This window comes from Temnothorax curvispinosus, unplaced genomic scaffold (genome assembly GCF_003070985.1).
Source record: "Temnothorax curvispinosus isolate PA1 unplaced genomic scaffold, ASM307098v1 QBEX01013556.1, whole genome shotgun sequence".
Taxonomy (NCBI): domain Eukaryota; kingdom Metazoa; phylum Arthropoda; class Insecta; order Hymenoptera; family Formicidae; genus Temnothorax; species Temnothorax curvispinosus.
The window spans coordinates 302,860-323,833 of record NW_020223336.1 but is presented as its reverse complement, the minus strand read 5'-3'; the positions used below and the strand labels follow the sequence as shown (position 1 = coordinate 323,833).

The window sequence follows — 20,974 nt, the reverse complement described above, 5'->3', positions numbered from 1 at the left end:
CGTTTGATCGCAACGTTGTCACGTCTGATTACAATTCAGTTTGCATCCTAAATCAAATCGCGCGTGACCTGTGAATGAGATGAAAATTGAATCGTGCATCAAACATTCGACATGCACCTTCGATTTATACCTCGCAATTGTGCGTCCCACCTAGATTTGTGAGTGGTGTTGCGGGATATGCTTACCCGATCTATAAATTTATCGAAGGCACGAGTCGCATGTGCCTTCAAGAATTAATGTAACTCAGGAGTTTATGGAACACGTTTCTCATTTATTGGCAGTCGACGCGGCCACCTGATGTGTATCGGTCGTTCGGATCTCGGCATGAAATAAATACGTACAGCTGGGATTGAAATCGGGCAAAAAAAATACAGGGAACCGTGGAAAGTATTATCTGATTTATACGGATGATGTAAATGCAAGCTGCATGTTTAAATAATACGATGCACCACAAACGAAACGCGCGTCCATTGTTTCAGGCTGCATTGAATTTAATTATAGGTGATGAATCGCCGCGATGACGTACGTTTTTATTAAATCTCGTCATAATGGAAAAATTATAAATGATTATTATCAAGAAATATTACGTATAAATTCGAGTAGCACGCAGAGCACACGATGAAAAGATTCTTTCTCATCTTGTCTCTAGCTATTCTTAATTTTTAGAACAAAACCCGAAAAAATCCATGTTCTCCTCTTAATGAATAAGCAATCGGTGAAAAGAGAAACGGTGAAATTGTCGCCGCGGAATTGCGCCGTATCGACCCGTGCTTGCTCGTAACAATTCTCTGGGCTGGTCCGTAAATTGTAATTTTTGGAGAACGACCGCCATCGTTGCCATCGTCGTGCCAAACCGCGCGAAACTTCGGTCCCGGGTGTATTTCCAGTCGTGCGCTTTAGCCTGATGAAACTTTTCTCTCCCGTTCCACATCCCGCGTGACGGTACCATTTTCCCGAATCGTCAGCGAACCGTGAACGCGCGGATCCCTTTTCCCCTCATTTCCGCGAGAGTTAGGAATACACTCTCTCGTGGAACTTTGATGGTATCGAGTTATGACACGTGGAAATAAATAAAATTGATCATAAAAATTCGCGCGATTAAATATTTTTCGGCCGGCGGAAAATGCCGGGATCGCGTTTGTCAACGTAACAGCGTTAAACGCACCTAGCTGTAAATCTAACGCGTTTCAGAACGGCCGTTTCGGGCGACTGGCCCTTTGATGTCTAACGGCGGATCGTGCCGTTTGTTTCCTCTTCATCGCAGTTTTTTGTTTTTTATGGATGATACTCGGCTGTCGTTTGCAACACTGCACTTGCTCGAACATGCTCGCACGTGGACACACGTACGGTTGCAGTTGGAAACGCAGGCGAGTCTCTGCATGGTGTATTGTTGTATTTTTCGTGAACGAACAACGTCCACGGTGAATTTGAATATCAAATATCAAACTTGATTGAACATATAGATATAAAATTTTATTGACATAAAAATCTGCTCGATGTAAAATGAAGAATAAGATTTCATTAGCTATGTAATCTTTATCTATCGTCTTTATTGTAACGAATCTTAAAAATAAACTGAGCAAATTTATTTTTAGTTCGCGCACATCTTTCGGAAATTCGAAAATTGTGAAGAATGATGATGAAGAATGTTGGGCATGAAAAAACACGGAGGACAAACACGTGAATAAAATTATTATCCGTTACACCGATATTTTTTCGCAACAAAATTTATGAGGCATTGCTACTGAGGCATATACATCTCGAATACGATAAACATTTTCTGGCATAATCAAAGGAAAAACTGTATAAAGATATTTAAGAACTATGTCTAACTTTTGAACGATTATCGTCTTTATTCCTGATTCTTTTCAAAATTCAAAGGAACGTAACGATAAATCTGTTAATTTAATTACGATTTTTCTTCGTGTAATTGAGAATGATAAAATAAATATGAAAAATTAATGAATAAGTTAAAAAGATAACAAAAATAGAGAAAATAGAATCGTTTTATGATAGCGCTTGCGCACAGCGAAATACTCTATTCCTGCAGACATTTAATTTTCTGAATTTATATTACATTTAAAAATAATTAAGTATTACTGTAGACACTCTTGGGAGTAATTATACGGTTATTATTTTACGTTTACCCGAGAGCTGCTTCTCATAACAATCACTTGTTAAAGTATGATAAAAAACTGTATAAACATTTATATATAATGTTCAATATTAATTTTAATAATAGTAAGTTAATATTAATGCGATTGCGTCTGTTTCTTTACAAAGTGTAATGAAATGTCCGTTTAAAAAGACGTAATGAACGCGTCACGCTCTTTTATTCATCGTCCAAGAGACAGCGGTTCTTAGTATTTCCCAGTACGCTGCACATTGTCCCGTAAATTTAACTGACAACTCAGGGACGATCTTAATATGGTATAATTTCCTCCTTTTTTTTTTTAAGCGAGTACCGTGGAATCAATATATTCACTTACGTCAGAGGTGTTCTTGGTAATTGAAATACTATCGGGCTGGGTTAAAACTCGAACAAGGTCTGAATAAGGAATTTACCATTCCTTCATGATAGATTAATAAGCAATGGAGCAGGACATAATACCGTGAATAGCGCGGCAACCGAGTATCCTTCATAATTCAAATATTTGACACCGAAATTACGGGAGATACGGGAGTTCACGAGTCTATGGGCAGCATGGCAGCAATTAGACGGCGTAATAACGCGTAATGCGCTCGTTGAAGTAAACGCGCAGAAATTATTTTCGGAAGAAAGATATTATGGAATCTGTAATGCGATAGCGATCTAACTGACCTAGTTTATTATCCCTAGCCCGAATATGTGCATATTTAATTCCGCCTTGCCGTTTTAAAAAGGTAACTGCGATTTTTAAATAAACTCGCGAATGATATTTAGTGCACAAGTATATTTTTCAACGAAAACGTTCTTTTTTTTCTTTCGTTGTGCGCCTTTTTCGCGAGTTTTATTAAAGCAATGGGCTTTTGGCTGCGATGGTGGTATTAAAGTGGAGAACTTTGCTGGCAGTGTAAGTCGGCTTTTACGGTCGGGTCTCTCGTGAACTCCAATTACGATAGTAATCCTTAATATACGTTCGTCTGCCGTATGGAGCTTCTCTCGTTCTATCGCGCGCCTACCAAGTTCTCTCGCTACCTACCGTTCTAATTCTAAATTGATGCGTATGCAATTCTTAATTCTAAGTCTTAACTCTAAAGCAAGGGGATAATTTTGGAATTATCTAACAATGCCTGTGGGCGAAATATTTGTGAAATATGATCAATTCACAGATATATTAGAAAATATCCAAATATCCTTTTTCTTTTAAAATATAACTTTACTGCGAGATGCTCTTTATGTAAGAGAAAGATAATATAATTATGTGGATATAAATCAGAAAAGATATTAATACAGTTTAAGAGCTTCTTAACGATCAATATCATATGTTTTTATTTCTTATGCGCTTTACGGAAACATTGAAATGATAAGAGCTTCATTGCTAGATTCATATCGATTGATAGAACGTAACGCTGATATATGGAGGAGTAAAAACCACAGTGGTGTAAGTCAAATTTTAAAAAATATTTTCTTGTGTGCATAGATGCAATCTGTACAATATATAAATTGCATCTATACACACGAAAAAATATTTTTAAAAATTTGACTTACACCATTGTGGTTTTTATCCCTCCAAATATATATATATATATATCATGTTTCGTGCAATGCTTAATTCATATCTTCACGCGCCGCAATCACGGAATAGAGGCACCGGCGAACTTTTAATGATCCCAACGGAAGAAAAGGAATTTCATTTGTGAACTCAAATCGAGCTTACCGGACCTGTTTAGAGATGTTTGAAGTTCCGGGCGTAGTAATATTTCGTGATTCTATGAAGCACTCGCGGAGCACCAGTCTCGCGCTTTAAATTATCGCTGACTTGCTGAGTCCCTCTGGCTTTCCATCCTGTAACAAAAAAGAAATGAAAAATATAATTTCGAGTACGTCTGACACAAGAGGGAGAACGTGAAAGAACCACTAATTATTTTGATTCAGTCGACAATAAAGCGCTTCATACGTGCGTCATAACGCGTTGTTGGACGAGCTTATCGTCGGATTCGTTAGCTTCAATGGCGGTAAAATGGCGCGTCAAACGGGTATAAAGTAACATCGCTAGCTCGCAAAGCTCGCTTGAAATTTCAGCAAAGCGGCAAAGTGAAATGCTTTAACGTCCGGTTCCCAATTAGTAACGTCGTATGACGAGAAATATGTTATCGATTCAACGCTCTGGCCCCCGGCGAATCTTTCATTTTGCATAAATATTGACATACGGTCTAACGGATAATGTGTAACAAGATGCGATCGTAATCAAATCAGCGTGAATCTCGATAATTAAAATTACTTCATTTAGCACTGACACATTGCTGCGCCATATTGCACGAGATCAAGATTTTTGATTAATTTTGATTAACGAGATTTTTTTGAATAATAATTTTAGTTAAATACACACATTCTATCTATATTAGTGTGGAGTCTCAATTGTAATATAATTATTTATTCTGTGAATATAATGTAGAATACGATATAATATGGAATACCATATATAAAACATGTAGGAATATATTCATAATATAAATTTTAAACAATATCTTTCTCATGGTGCCATAACGGTCTTCTTCATTAGTTCTGTAACATCATAGCATAGTGCATTATTGCGCTTGTCGAACAGCCGCTGGTTCATTGCGGAGTTTATACAAGATCGTTCATATAGTGTCAACATCCAAGATTTATTACATACTTAATACACAAAATCGATTTTCCATAAATCAAAGGATATTAATAAAAGTCACGTCAATGAATATTACTTCACGATAGTATGTGTCGCTCAATCTGGTAAAGTAGTTTTGGCTCCGTAGCTGAGAAGTATCGTTAAACATGTAAAATCATGCACGCGAGGAAAATATTTTTCGTTTTAATAACTTCGTTTTAATGATGTGGATGCAGACGAAAAAGTACGGAGTCATAATCATCAGACTAAAACTTCGTATTACGGTGTATAATTGCGGTACGAACCGTTGATGAAACATGAGGCAGATAAAGACTCGTTTGATCATAATTACGAAATAATCTGACGCTAAATATTTGAAAACCGCGTCGGTGAAGTTTCGATAAATGTACAGTATGCATATTATGAGATAATTATAAATATTATACTCTTTTCATTTAATTACATGGTATAGAAGTATAGGTAAACAGAAGTTTGCAAATTGCATTTCGAGATTGTTTGAGATATACATGGAATAATTCACTTTAGCGAGTCTGGTTTTTTAGTCCAATAACCAATTTTCACTTTCTGGAGGATTCACGTTAAGCACGTATTCTAACTTGACCCTTCTTCCGGAAGCTTTTTAAAATTTCCATAAATCGATAAAATCGGATAAAGAGCATTAGCATTTTTTGTTTCTCCGAAGGATGCAAACTTCCATCGAGAGTGATTTACAAACTCTTCCAGTTATTGACTTTCTGAAACTTGACTGAAATTTTGCAAAACAAACTTTTTATAAGATCCTTAAAATTGTTAATCCATGATACTTACTACTTAAACACTTATTTTGAATCATGTAATCTTATAAAGAGAATATATATATAATTATGACATTTCAAAAGCAACGTCACACGTTTTCCTTAATAAATAAAAGATATCTTTGAGATACCTTAGTAGAAAGTGCAGAGAATCTAAAAATTCGTGTTCAAATTCTTAAAAATAAAAACTTTATGAAAAATTTTATGAAACTATAATCTCTACTTGCATTAAATTATATAGACATAAATATCGTTAATTAAGATAATTAGCTTCAGGCGCAATTAATTTCACTCGAGGGAATTGTGTCAGCCGATTCGATGTCGATATCCCAGCTCCGCTTGAACCCTCCGTATTTTTTGACCGTCGGGCAAAACTTATCCGGAAATTGCCGCCTTCCTATTTCGGGAAGAGGCAAGCCGAACCTGGATTGCCGGATTTCCGCGTTCGGCGAGACACGCCGTCGAAATCGCTTTTTATCATCCCATAATGCTCGCTTTCTAACCGGGAGGAAGATTTGATAGGGACATCAAGAGGGTGAAAAGAAATTGGGGGATGATTGTATCATTAGACTAAATCGCGATGGAAGAAATGTAAGAAATCGATACTCGCAACAGTCTTAATACTAGAACAAGAGATATTCTTGGATTTTGTGATAATTATATAGCAATGCGATTCAGCAGCTGTTCTGTTTATAAATAATTTACTTGTTGACGAAAATTTGTATTCAATTTAATTTTTTATTAATATTTATAATGTAGGTTATAAATAAAGTATAATGTAGGTGTAGTTTTGAGCAAATTACAAAATACATATAAAATTTAATAAACGTAACATGATATTAGATTACGCCAGTAGAATTAATTTTGCGTGATAAATATTAAGCAAAAAAAATTACATTTGAAAGGATTTTTCCTGATCTTTTATTGTGCTTGATAAATAGGCGAGTTCGATGTAACATTTGTCAGTGACACGTTTGCCGCCTCTTTCAGCAATAGGCATATTCAGCAATCAATAGAGCAAACTGTTGATTCTGGCCCGAATGATGGCTACGACTACGGATTTTATTGGCGATGCGAGAGGCGAACTGAATACACCGAAGGAATCAATCGATCTCGAGTGCTATCGATCTGTTTACAGGAAACAGGGAATGTTAAATAGATGAGGGAACGCAGAAGTTTCAACGACGATGATTAAAGTATTTTATCTAATGCATTCCTAATTTTATTCTCTTAAGTATGCACGCGTATTCAAAACTAAAAAGAACGATGAGATCTTTGAGACACATAAAAAAAGTCTCTTCTTCTTTTTTATAAGTAATATATTAAATAATCGATTAATTAAAACAGTTCGATTTTCGATGTTAGAAAGCGTCTAAACATATGCGAGGCACATTAATTAATGCACTTTAACGTGCAAATACGCACGTTTAAGTATCATGAAGTTGCGCGTAACGTATAATTGTGCACGCAACTCCTGACCTTTCGACAAGATGTGTGAACTTACTCGAAACCTGTAAATTTGATTAGCACATGGAGAGAGGATAATATCATCACCAACACGATAATCGTTTTACGAGAAACTTCGTGTTTGACATAGCGATACGATGCTTTCACATCTAAGTACCAAGAAGTATCTCGATAGTATCCAAATACCAATTCATGTGAGTAAACGGTTAATCGCGTATATAATATTGCTATTTTAACCCCGTTTTCCTGTGCAAAAAATTACTGATTAATATTCTTTTAAAAATATTAAATTTATCTTACAATTAGTTTGTTATGTGTATTTGGGTATAAATACTTAAATATCTTAATATGTTATTTTTTGACAAATGTTTTGTACACGCACATATTGGGCTACCCTCGAATAAATCGCGCGCGCGATTCGCCCTGCTTATTGTTAACAAGAAATGTCATATAATTCGTTTGTGTGCCCAGCTTAAAAGTTCCATCGTTATACTTTTTCCGGTCATGACCGTCTTTCTATGGGCCCGCGGATAATCCTCTTGCAAGAAAGAAAAGCAGTCCCCGATATACCCTCACAAATCCGCTTTCTTCGGCCGTTCCTTCGAACACGAATTCCGGTCGCAATAGCAACATTTTAGTTCCCTCCTCTCTTCTTCTTTTCACTATAAATACGAATCGCAAGCTCCATTCCTCGTTAGAGGAAGAAAGATCCGCAAGACAGTCATGCGCTACGTAAGAAAGAGGCAGAGTAACAATGAAGGGTCGAGAAATATCAGTATATAGATAATTTAATTCTATATTGCTAAATAAAAATGTTATTTTTATTTCATCATCATTTATTTTATATGTATTTTTTATTCAATTGCTAATTAAATTCAATTAATTATTTTTTAAAACTCTATTTACTATTAAAAATCCAGATTTATTCAATTTTATTAATTAAAAAAATTATGTTATACTTTATGTGAACATGGATATGAAATTATTGATAAACACTACTGATTGATACCCTTCTTTCTTTTCTTTACTCATTTTCTGTTCAAAGACGCCGAGAGATTGCGTGTTTTCGTGACGAAAAATCAGAATTTTATTTTTACAGGGGTTTTCGTGAAATTAGATATCGGCCACCTAGTTTTCACTCCACAATTGGGGGAGATTCGACAAGCAATAGGGGTATTCAAATAAGTTAGAATTTAACGGTTTGACAGGTTATGTCGGGTTAAAGTCGGGTAAAAAGTTAATTTTTACACTTTTAACCCAAAGATTAATGTGATAGGTTAATGAAACACTTATGTATTTTGCATAACCTTAAAGAGTAGCGCGCCCAAAGTTAATTAATTAACTCGAATTAACTTTTTACTCGACCTTAACCCGACATAACCTGTCAAACCGTAAAACTTTAACTTATTTGAATACCCCTAATATTCTAAAGCCTCGACGTGCCTTGGTCGTGCGCATTCGACTTCTTTGTTATATCACCTTTCGTCTTAGTTCGCAACTCTCGATCTCTCGCGCTTCGCTCTCGATGTCGCTCCCTCGAGCCGCTTTCACGCCCTCAAGATTCTCACGACTTAAAACCCCTGTGAGAATCTGTAGTAGCGAGAGATATACATCGATGCGAGGGGACTAATATCGCGGCCGGAGGAAGAGAGAGAAAGAGAAAGAGACAGAATGAAACAGGGAAAAGAGAGGGAGAGAAGAACGCGAGTGAGAGAGTCAGCAACTCTCATCCGAAATCGATAGAGCTTAAGACCCTGGACAACGAGGGTTATCAGGGTGCTCCAACATCACAGCTTCGGCCGATGCTATTCTGCAGTTCTTTTTCGGCTGATGAAGCTCGGGTGCTGAATGTTGAAGTGTGTAACCCGCATTCGAGGGACAAGGGAAACATTTCGCCGTGTGTATGTTCGTAACATGATTCTGGCCATATACCGATAAGAAGTAATGTTAGTCACTCATTTTATAGTCGCTACGTAAAGTATTTAAATGTTTATTACCACAAAATATCGCGTATAAGTTGTGAAGTTAATATATCACGAAAAAAGAATATATAGTATAGTCTCCCTTTTTAATAATTAAATAAAATCTTCAATTATTTAAACTGCTTGTATATATTTATCTAATTTCTTTAATTATAAGTAATAAAAGACTCTTAGATTTATAATAGGTATTGTTTTCTGTATAGCGCTAAATTAATCATTGAACTATTTTATTTAAATTTTGTCGAATCTTCTGTAAATTACTATTACAGAATGACATATTATAAAATAGTTATGGCATGCCATTACTATTTTCTACGCCAACGTAGCACAGGTCGTGAATGGTGCACTCACGACCACCCAAGTTATCACTTATCTCAAATGGTTTCCATGAATGCTAAGAGAGCTGAGATGCTATTCGGCTTCCGAGTCGTGTTTCGGTTCGTAAATCACAAACAGAATTGATAGAATAAGTCGGTAGACGCGCGCGGGACAACAGATTCGATGCACGCACATATCGGCTCCGTCTCAATATATAGACGATTTTCATCTGTCGCATCTATTTTGGTATATCGAGGGTGATCTTTCGTGATGACGCAGCGGGGTAAGAGACGAGCGAAAGATGCGCGGTAGAATCTGATCGATCGCGGTCATGAGCAAAACGGTGGATGCAAAGCACGTGTCAAGGTAAAGTGGCCGCTGCGTCGCCGGGAAATCGTCGCTGAAAACGTATTCCAATAGCCCGTAACGTTTTCTACCGATGTGACTTTCCGCGATTGCCGTTTTCTCGCAAACGAAAGCTTCCTATCCTCGTTTCTAAACTATATTATAACGCGCGCGGAATGATTTTCCAATTCGATGCGGCTACGATCGATTTACATAAAGATGTTTATTATGCAGAATCTGCAACTTGATGGATCGCGATGGTGGATTAAGTATACAATCCAACCGGTACAAACATATTTTTTAAATTTAATCGATAAATAAACTGGAAAAAAATAGAAATAACAATTTATTTTTATTTTTAAATTGTTTCTCTGTAAATGCTATTTTATTTGTTACATTTGTGTATAAAATCGTACTTTACTTATGACATAAACAAATTTATTTGTTTCAAATTAATTCAAAGCTGATTTTGAAATTTTATAGGTAAGAGAAATGGAATTACACGTTTTACATGTGTAACATTTGAAATTATTATATTCGCTAATTATCGGCGCGATAATCGTATTTATCGCTTTAAATTTCGAACGGCGTTGTCGCAGGAAGACAGGTTTAATAAATTATGCTTTGTTAAATCCAATCCAGCGCGCAACTAATAACCGATGGCCCATCGCTTCGAACTAAACTTGTGGTTCTGCTGATGGATCCGACGCGCCACGATGGGAGTTTTGAATTAATCGAAAACACGATAATGTCGGCAGCTGTTACGCGCTTTGCATATAGATCTGGAAGAGTCAATGTATAGAGAGGACGCAACAAACGACATCGCGGCAGTTATCTCGCAATCTCGTTAACGAGTCAAAGCGTGGATGTAATCGCTAGCGATAATCTCAGTAGCGTTGATTTAGTCTGTGAATCACGAGTTGCCTGCCGCTTAATCGGCTGGAATTATTAATTAGGACCGGTACGCAAGTACCTCCGGCGCTCGCCCGCGAACTTTGAGGATGATCACGATGAGCGAGATATGTAAATAAATAAAGCGCATTTACCGAAGAAGGAAAGATAGATAGAGAGATGGATTATCAGTGGATAGATAGAAAGAGAGAGAGGGAGAGAAAGCGGCGGTGCTGGTGAGCGCGCAAAATATTCTATGCCGGGGGAATTTGCCGGTGAATTTAGCGATGCGCGAAAACCAAGGACGTCGATAGCTTTTGCGTCATTATGTTATGCCTACCTCGCGTTGATATTTAAATAGTCGTAAATGCATGGTAAATATTGTCAAAATAATTTCTGCGTAACCATTAAACTGATGAGGTCGATGCGCGGCACTAATGTGTGTAAGTTAATTAAATTATGGCCTGCGGTAAAGCGGAATACTGGCAAATTAAATTTTGAATGCTCTCGAGTTGCTTCGGTTACACTTAGCGAGAAGTTTGATCACGTTAATGCATAGTGATTTTCGCTCGATGTACTGTTTTATTTCTCCCGTGACGACCGTTTCGTATATTTGTACTTTCGTATTTCGAGTTAATGGATTAATTAATATAATGATTTATTGTTACTATAGTGCTATAGACGCTTTCGTGGTTTACAAATGGGAATAGGTACTCGTGCTGATTTCATTTCTAAAGAGAAAATTTGATCCCATTCTACCGCACACGTGTTCGCGTTGCATCGGGATTATGACTCAATTTCACAAATTAAAAAAAATATAAATGTATAAGGATATATTAAAAAAATTTATTTCATAAAAAACTAAACATTAAATTCTAAAATATGTATATTGCAAATGAACAATAGATAATTTAAAATCTACTACCGCTTTTATAATTTTATAATTTCATCATTCTACAGATAATCACTACTTATTTTTAAAATATAAGAAAGAATTTTTCAAAAAGGTAAAAATTGAATCTATTCGTACTGTTGCATATTTTATCCCGTTTAAAATCTGCAAGTAATGTCGTATTATAAATCTACTGCAAGAATATCCAAAAAAGTGTCGCGTGAACGTATATATATACGTCTCTTTCTCCTGAAGAATTTTCCACTCCAGATGCAGCGCATTACAATACAGGTATACAGCGTACCGACGACGAAAAACAATAGTGTCCGCGTAGCTACCGAATCGTTCATGCGTAAATTTGCATTAATTGCAATTAGGAAGCCGACGTTGCTGCGGATTTTCGTTAATTTAAATGATTGTCAGCGAGTGGTATATACGAATTCTCATGTATTCTATTCATTATTCACGCCTGTTCGCATATCTCGCACCTCTATATCCGTTGTGTCGAGTATCGACAGCTAGGTATCACGGGCGCGATAAGTAGAAGGCGGAAAAGCTGTCGTTTACTTGTCAGATTCCTTTTCTTAGCGCCGATGCAATGCCGGCGACAAACATCGACACGAGCTGTTGCCCTAAAGATCCATTTAACCCGCGCGATACGAGACAATTTCGATCCTTCGACGCTATCGATATTACACAACGAACAAGCGACATATATGGATCTAACAGTTTCTATCATTTGGAGAAATCTTCGAAAGTGTAACAAGTACAGTTTACAGATCGTAATAAAGTACTTATCATTTTAAATTCTTGAGAAATACGGATTTTTAGAAACCATTATTTATCTATAAGAAACTAGATATCCTAACAATTTGCATTAACCGATGTATCATGTAAAAGCGAATTTTAACGTTTAGGTCAATTATAAAAATCAATTTTATATCTGTAAAAAATATAATTGGTTTCGGAAACTGTTTTGCGTAATATATTATATTTCTGGGTGCATGTGCTTTGTAACTTTACTTTGTTTAATTAAATATATAGGTTTCTTTTACATCCACTTGTGTGAATAGCTCTTGGCGTGATTGAAAAAATCTCGTTCACGTGTATTTCCTCACTTCTGACGTTATAATCCAGAAGATTGTTCCGCCCACATAGATCTTCATCGTCACAATTGATCGGCTGCAATCGACCGTGCGTGAAATTCAAGGAGCGCGTTTAACCGGGCTAATTGCCGAACGAAATCGCTTGTTCAGAATGTTCCAGATAATTGATTGCGCAATTATTTCGATAACGCTTTTCGGTCAATCGGAGGATTTCAGCGAGCCGCACAAATTCCGAACAAAGCTAGTTCCGTATATAGAGAAAATAAAGCTTGACATGCTTGGAATTTAATTGGAACTCCTTTGCAGCTTGCTTGTTTATCTCGGCACGTAATTTGTTCGAATTTGGGAGCAAACTCTTCTTTGTTTTTATGTCAGTATATTAACCCTAGAATCCATGACTGGGGTCGATTTCGACCCCAGGCGAACTTTGAACTACGCTCCTGAGCTAGCGAGTGACATTATCGACTCAGGACCTGAACCATAATTCATTTCAACTTTCTAAAAGTAGGGTTATGTCGGGCGCAGCGTTAGTTGTTCGCTAGCAGTGAAGTAGCACAGTCGTAAAGCGGGCGTGGGGTCGATATCGACCCCAATCGTGACTTGCCGTTTGAGTTTCGTCACGGTAAGCTAATTTTATTTTTTCGCTAGAATCAATATATATCATGTATTATTACGTAATCTGAGCATAAATAGTCATAAATATTATTTAAGACGAAATATCACACAATTTAGTCGGTAAAAATCCCGTTGCCTAAGAAGATTGACATTTCGCAGAAAATGGCTGGGCGATATAATGTTTCATTTTTTTCATATTTTTTACTATTTTGTATCAAATAAAAATGAAATAATACTTAAAATACAATTTTTTATGGTTTTTTCATCGACTTTTTCCGTATTTCAACTTTGCGAATTTCTTCATCTTTATAGTCCCAAATAAATATACTTTTTGAACAGAACATAGCGATGACAATTTTTTTCTAATAGTCTAATGTGTCCTCTTTAAAACCCCGTTTGAAATTTTAAAATCGGTTGATTACAAAAGAAGATACAAATTTTTGTTTAAAAAAAGAGGTTTTTGCTGATTTTCTGCGTTTTTCAGTCTTTAAATGGATTTTTCACTAACTAAACTTGAGTAAAATTAAATTTACCGTATACCATTCTCTTCGTTATTAAAAAACGAAGAAATTCATGTAGGTTTAAACGCCCTTTATTTCTGTAGGACCGGTTTTACGATCAAATAAAGCGTGGGGTCGATATTGCCCCCAGTCATGGATTAGAAGGTCAAAAAAATGTATCATGGATTCTAGGGTTAATATCCGTCCGACATTTTCTCTCTGATTAAAAAAACAATTTTTACTGAAATATTTTTTTCAGAAAAATGTTCAACTGATTGAAATTGAAATAAACATTCTTAGACGTTTCGGCTTTTAAATAAATTCGCGTTCTCCCGTTCAAATCAATTCTATACTTAAAACTACTCGACCATAACTTATTTCATAACAAATGTAAATATTTGAAAGTTGAAAAGTGTGGACGATAACTCTCGTCTTGTCCATACGTTCCGGACCACACAGCAAGTAAAACTGAACCGCCATTTACGTGGAACCCGTATCTGATTACGATACGGTGCAACATCGTCCTTCGGCGACGAGAAGACAAAGAATTTCATCATTATCCTCCGTGTTGGATCGTACCGTGTTTTCCTTCATCATGACACGAACGGCCGTGAGTATAACAATAGCGATCGCGACTGAAGAGAGAAAAACAAATTGCGCCGTTGCTTACGAGAATGGCGCAAAATGCATCTTCGCTCGCTGCCGTCTGTAATCAGAAACTCGGGTATAAACTTATGTTCCGAGATGACGACGTTTATTCACTACTGCGAACGAGAGTAACGCAAATATTTGTCGCCTCCATAGCCTTTCCCTCGCCTCGAAATGCCACGATCTCTCCAATTAGATCTTGGTATCATAAATATTAATCAAATTGCCACACTGAGACGAATACATTTTTTGCGCGTCACGTGTTTACCCTATTTATCTCCGTTTTACATGAATATATTATACACACGCGTCCGCGTACGTCCACCTGCCGTCGCCTTTCTCTCGGGTATCCCTCGGGAAGCCGCACTGCTTTTCACAGACATAAAGAATTTATTTTCCTCCGTTGGTTATCCGCCTGCGGGATCCATCCCGCTAAAAGAGGGCTTTCACCATCTCGAGTCCTTTAATTTCTCCTCAATTATTTAACATCAGGAATGATAACTTTTTATTTATATATATCAAAGCCCGTTGGAGCAGATTCAAGGGGCCCCCCTATTGGCCATCTTCTTAAATATTTAAGCTAGACATATAGAGTGGATAAACATATTCTAACCAAAAGAGATTATTATTATTCAAGTAAATGTAGTTTTTCACGTGTGTGTCGCAGGGGAAAATTTTAGGCTTTTCACCAAAGAATTGAATCTAAAATTGTGTAATATATGCATAAAACAGTATCTCTGTTATTATATTCATACTGTTATTAGTATATTCGCACTTTTATATTTTCCATCGTGGCCCATATTGTTCTTCTAATCTATTATTTATCGTTGCTCTTCGGAAAAGAAATTATTATATTATATGTATATGGTCGTGTGGTATTGTTATGTATACGCACAAAGACACGTGTACACCATGTGCTTTAATCTTACGAATACATGTTCCATTAGCAGGCATCATCGTCTCACGAGAGTGTGCCATGCACTTTCGGGAAAACGTGCTACCATTTCAACACAACATTTACGGACGCATTATCCGAACACATGTTTCTCCCCTTTTTCTTCTTTTCACGCTTACATGCACACAAACAATTTTTGAAGATAATCAAGGGACAGATGGTCCTGTCGTTAATGTAAGTGGCTCGCACCTTCTCCACACGAAAAGATATAGCGTTGTTTTTATCTTCCATTAAATATTTTTGTTTTATCCATCTCTCGTTTTATCCATCTATAATTCAGTATTACCTCTTTCTTCGTTCTTTTTCAGTCTTTCAATCTGCATTTAATATTTAATTATAATTTAAAATATACAAAATCTCATTTGCACATATATACTATGTTCAAACATAAAATTACCGCTAGCAATCAAAAGAGATTTTGCTTCATCATTGTAATGTTTATTTCATGTGATAAAATTTTACATAGTTGTGTTATTAACATATTATTAAAACCCAGCGATATCCAACAAGTGTTCGTTATTCCAGATTAAAATGCAGAATATAACACTTGCTAGATGTTTTCATTAATGTCGATGAAAACGTTGATCGATCAGCTTTGCGCTAACTTATATACTATCGACGGATTTTGACGTTTTTTTTTCGCTTTTATGATGAGGTTCATAGATATTGCGCTGCTCATATGGACAGAGCAAACGCATGAACAAAAAACTTTCTTGTCTGTCCGATTCGATTAAAGAACAAAAGAGTATCTCTTTGTTCTATAGACAGTCGAGAGCTTCACCGAATGTCGTTTTTCTTTATAGTTATACGCGCTCTGATATGCGGTTTATTTGAGAGAAAGGGAGAACCAGCTGAAATAATTAACCGATTACGCAATCAGTTTTGTAATATCTAATGGCCTTTATATCGCAATATTAAAGATTCGTAAAAGCTCTGCGGCTGGCATTATAGACGGAAATTATGAAAAAGAAATATATATGTAATATGACAATATATATTGCAGTTCATTTAAATGTAATTCGGACTTGACAAATTATCCTTTAGTCTGGAAGAGGAAGAGATTTATCGGCGAACAAAATCTCTTTCGCTTCCTCTTTATTTAATTACGAGACCGTAATCTCTTCTTTTAACGAATTAAAGGTCCGTCGACGTATCAGTAAAACCGTTCGTTCTCTCAAATTGATTAGGCGAAATACGTGATTAGTTGCGAGTGCCGATCGTTCACGCGAGTACAGCAAAACAGCTAATTACAGTAGGTATACTAATTGGCACTCTGCGATGTTACTTGACGCTATTCGTTTCTTCCCAGCGCTCATTGTCGTGGTGCATCGTATTAGGTACTCGTAAACGAGGAAAGGACGTGTTACGTACACGAACGATTAACCGAGTGACAAATTAACTGATAACGCGGTAACAGGCTGTCACGAGAACGCTTGATGTATCTCGAGCGTCTAAATAACGAGCGGTCAGAATAATTTATGCCCGAATGTAATTGGATCCCATTGTGCCATTCGGACGCTGTGTGAGTAATTCTTAATGAATACTCAATGGCCGGTGCGGGAGGATGAGCAAAATATATGAGGCAAAAAAGGCTGAAAAAAGGACTTCCCGAACGTATAGAGTATCGCAATTCATACTAATCTTAATTGACTTTATTCTTTTAACAAGGTAATCAGGCATTAGCCGCTTTAATAATTACTTTGATAATTAATTTGCAGACGAGTGACGTAAAAAAAATTCTCATGGATAATTTTGGATAATTATAGTGGAATTATGTCTTACATAGGAATACGGAGATAGCATCTCTGTTCTTTTATATTTTTAATGAATTCGCTCAAGATTAATTTAAAACATTGTTAAAATAATGATGCCATCGATTACCATGCACAGTCCTCAATTTCCATATCTACCTCAAATTTCGAGCACAATGCCCGTGAATGTGCAAATGACGCTAGCCTCTCTTCGGAATTCTCTTCGTTCTCTCGTTACCTCCGATCGCGATTTCTGCGAAAACGTGCAAATGGCCCTTGATTCATTTCGACTGGTATCACTTACTGGAGCCGAACCCTCGTACCCGAAGCTACGTACCTATATACGGATTTGAGGGGCGGTTCAATTGAATCGTTCGAAACCTCGGCCTCGGTCGTACTATATCCCCGTGACAGAAATGTGCCTTTTTCGCGGTAATTCCATTGTAACGATCGTGCCACCCGTTTCGGGTTAATTGCCAGCACTGATCACGGTCGACGTCCCTGATCGCCGTCGACCCGAGCGCGATTAAATGCAAATCACCTTAAAGACGATTTTATGGGCACATCACGTTAACGGATACCGACGTATAAAAGCCGTGGTGTCGAATACGATATTAGCATGATCGATATATTCAATGAACTCTGCTTCTACCCTTCTCTATCTCTTCTCCTCCCTCTCTCTCGCGTCTCTTTGGGGCGCAGAATATGGAAATTGATATAATCTCTCCCATGGTACTCTGCAGCAGGTGGATGTAAGTTAAGATACCATTAATGCAAATTGAATAAAGCGTGATTAACTGGAGCGTTACAAATTTATCTCGCGCGCATAACACGCATAATATTATACGTTACGGAACATATATTGCATTCTTCCTGCGCTTTTAACACTCATCTTTAAACATCTTTATTACTAGATGTTGAGTTAAAACTGCTTACGTAAAATTCAATGTATAAAATATCTACGCGTAACACATAATGATTTAAAAAAACAATAATGATCAAAAGATTATAACGGCGCAGAATGCGGACGCATAAAAATAATCGTCATTTAAGACTGCTTTATTCCATTTATACATTTCTATCAAAAGAAGCAAAAGAATCGTTTCCGCTATGTTGTGCATCTTTAGCTCCGTGTGAAATGAAAGGAGAAATGCCGCGTAAAATCATCGGAAAGTGAAGTGTTCTTCTGCATTTTGCTTCCATTCAATATCACCGTGCATAGTTCTTATAAAGGAACGAATATTTTCCTACTTGCTCCGTTCCGCGCGTTGTACATTGCGCTTAATATCCATCAAATTTGCTCGAGAGATATATTTATCATCCTCGCGGTACATTATAGTATTAACCATTTGAATATTTCCGAGTCGACCGAGTAAATCAACCAATTTAAAAGTGACATAGAAAAATTTATTTTATTTTAAAAGCATGATAATTAAAACGAATGCATTCAACAATTTTAAATACAAACAGAAAGGAATGATTTATATGGGTTATAAATTTGCGAAGATAAATTTTTAAGAATATATCGTGCAATAACTTTATATTTTAAATATTGTTAGTCACAAAACTTTTCGCTTTGTATCAAAGAGTACATTTAAATTTAAATTTATTCTGTCACATTTTTCTCCATGTCGCAATTTTCTTTGACGACAGCTTTTCAGGATATTTATTATTTATGTTGCATTTCTTTCACGAATTTTTATTTCTTAAGTACGTTTCTCACAAATTTGCATTTTTTTGTTCTGAAAAAGATAAAAGAAAGATTATAATTGAAGATGTTTCTGCATAATGGAAATTAGGAATTTTGATGAAAGTCGTTAAAACTTTCTATAGATTTTTGTTACGCTGCAGTCATCCTACTTTGTCTTTTTTTAAATAAATTTTTCCTAAATACCTTCACCGTAACGAAATTTCATATAATACTATTTATCGCATCTATGAATTCTTTTATTCATCCAGTGAAATTTACACTGTTTATATGCATGTATACGCGCATCAGTCGTACGTATATACATATATTGCGTAACGCGATCGTTGTTTCACATAAAAATTGCTATATAGCCATGCGATTCTTTCCCTTTCCCCGATACATATTTCACGCGAGAACCGAATGCGCCGCATTCCGACAGTCGCGTTCGGTCGCGTTGCATATATCCGCGATTCTCTACATTTATACACCGCAATCGCATGCATGCATGTATGAGACGCGCATGAAAAAAGGCGAATAGACTTATAAGAAATTCCGCGCTCTATATACGTTGTGCCCGTGCGCGTCCGTGCGCGCGCGCGGGCGCGATATGTTTGTCGATCACGAGTTAGCGGAAAATGGTATTGGATGATACGCGTGCGTATATGCGTGCGCGTGTGTGAGTATACGATGCTCGACGCAAGAAACGGTTACAAAAGGATCGTGGAATCGACCTCCCACATGTATGGGAACTCGTGGAATTTCGATGAACGCGTCCAGATGCGGCATCGCGCCGCGCCGCTGGCGTGGGCGTGGACAAAACATTGTTCCTGCAAACGCACACGTAGCTCGCAACGTGGGAGGGAATGCGGAAAGATTGCTTTTACGGATTATGAGCATACATTCGACAAAGGATGAGAAATTATGAAAGTAATTTCGTAGAAATTTTATTTTTATATCATCGTACCTTTCGCTTTAAGTGTCCTTTATCGCGAAAGATTTCTTCAAAAGCATGTCTGCAAAAGCGATGGAAAAATATTTGACGTGCTCTTAACGGGTAGGCATACTTTGCAGATACTTTGCATATATAGGCTCGGCCGATGTGCGGCTGGCAAGTGGCACGCTCGTATCACTGGCTGACTAGCGCGCCAGCACTACCTTTCTGATAACCCGCGGAGCGCTCGTACTAACTGTCTGTCCGACTACTGGTGCATCCGCAATCCCTTCGGGCTGACTAGTGGTACGCTCGCGTTACTATGAGGTCGAGTTACTGTCAGTGTCTGTTACGCGATGGCTTTGAGTTAGCCGAAGCGTTTGAGACGATGATAGTTTAAGTCGACTCATACCGTTGTTACGCTAAAACCATTCTATACCATTGTTCCATGATAGCTTTGAATCCTTATTTCGGTATTGTTATATAAGCTAATTGTAAATTATAAGCTTGTACAATATACTCTGGTAGAGACTGTAAAGCACAAAATACGAATTCACGGCAATATTTGAATATTTCTAACTATGTAATATTTATACTTGTTTTTGGAACTCATATCAAATTAGGAACAATTGTGTAAATGACAAAAATTCTATTTTTCCCATAGTTGTTATAAAATATAAAAATATATAGAATACAAAGTAATACAAATAAATTTTCACAAAATCAATAATTATTCATTCATCATATCTTCAGATGTTTACACCCACGCAGATATTTTAACATCTACAGGTTGATTTCTGTTTTGCAAACATGTAAACGCGTTGAAGTGGATAGAAGGCCGATTTAATCAACAAAAAGATAGACAGGATTGGAGCACTATACATACATAGGAACTTTCGAGAGAGATGGGAACTATCCGAAACACTGCGAAATTTATTAACATATAATGGAAAGAGCGTGTAGTCGATATCGGATATTGAGGGATCGCTCGACCCCGTGTGCTCAGTAATTGAAATATTTGCCGATATTTGAGTAAGGGATGGGCATGCATGGCGGCGAGTTTAGAAGTTCTGCGGTCATCGGCCGACCATTATTTTCCGGTTATTATTTCCCCATTCCACCACCGTGGTTTAGACGTCGTGTCACACCCACCGTCCCCCTAGTGTACATTCCCCGGCATGTATCTCAAATTGGATGAACCAGCTTATTACGTGCTATCGTTTCCTCAGCGGTACCTAAATTGGAGATTAATTCTCTCTCAGCGTTACATTTTTAATT

General features: G+C 36.9%; 2 protein-coding genes across 7 annotated transcripts in view; one reads left to right on the top strand and one right to left on the bottom strand.

The window, feature by feature from the left end:
- LOC112463680 overlaps positions 1 to 20,974 on the top strand; it is a 123,739-nt gene that overhangs the window by 34,985 nt on the left and 67,780 nt on the right. The window lies entirely within an intron of this gene.
- LOC112463683 overlaps positions 3,867 to 20,974 on the bottom strand; it is a 41,878-nt gene continuing 24,770 nt past the window's right edge. Inside the window, exon 2 of the mRNA XM_025030191.1 lies at positions 3,867 to 3,988. Within this exon, the coding sequence (XP_024885959.1) occupies positions 3,870 to 3,988 (119 nt within the window). The 3' untranslated portion in view covers positions 3,867 to 3,869. The remainder of the gene's footprint in view (positions 3,989 to 20,974) is intronic.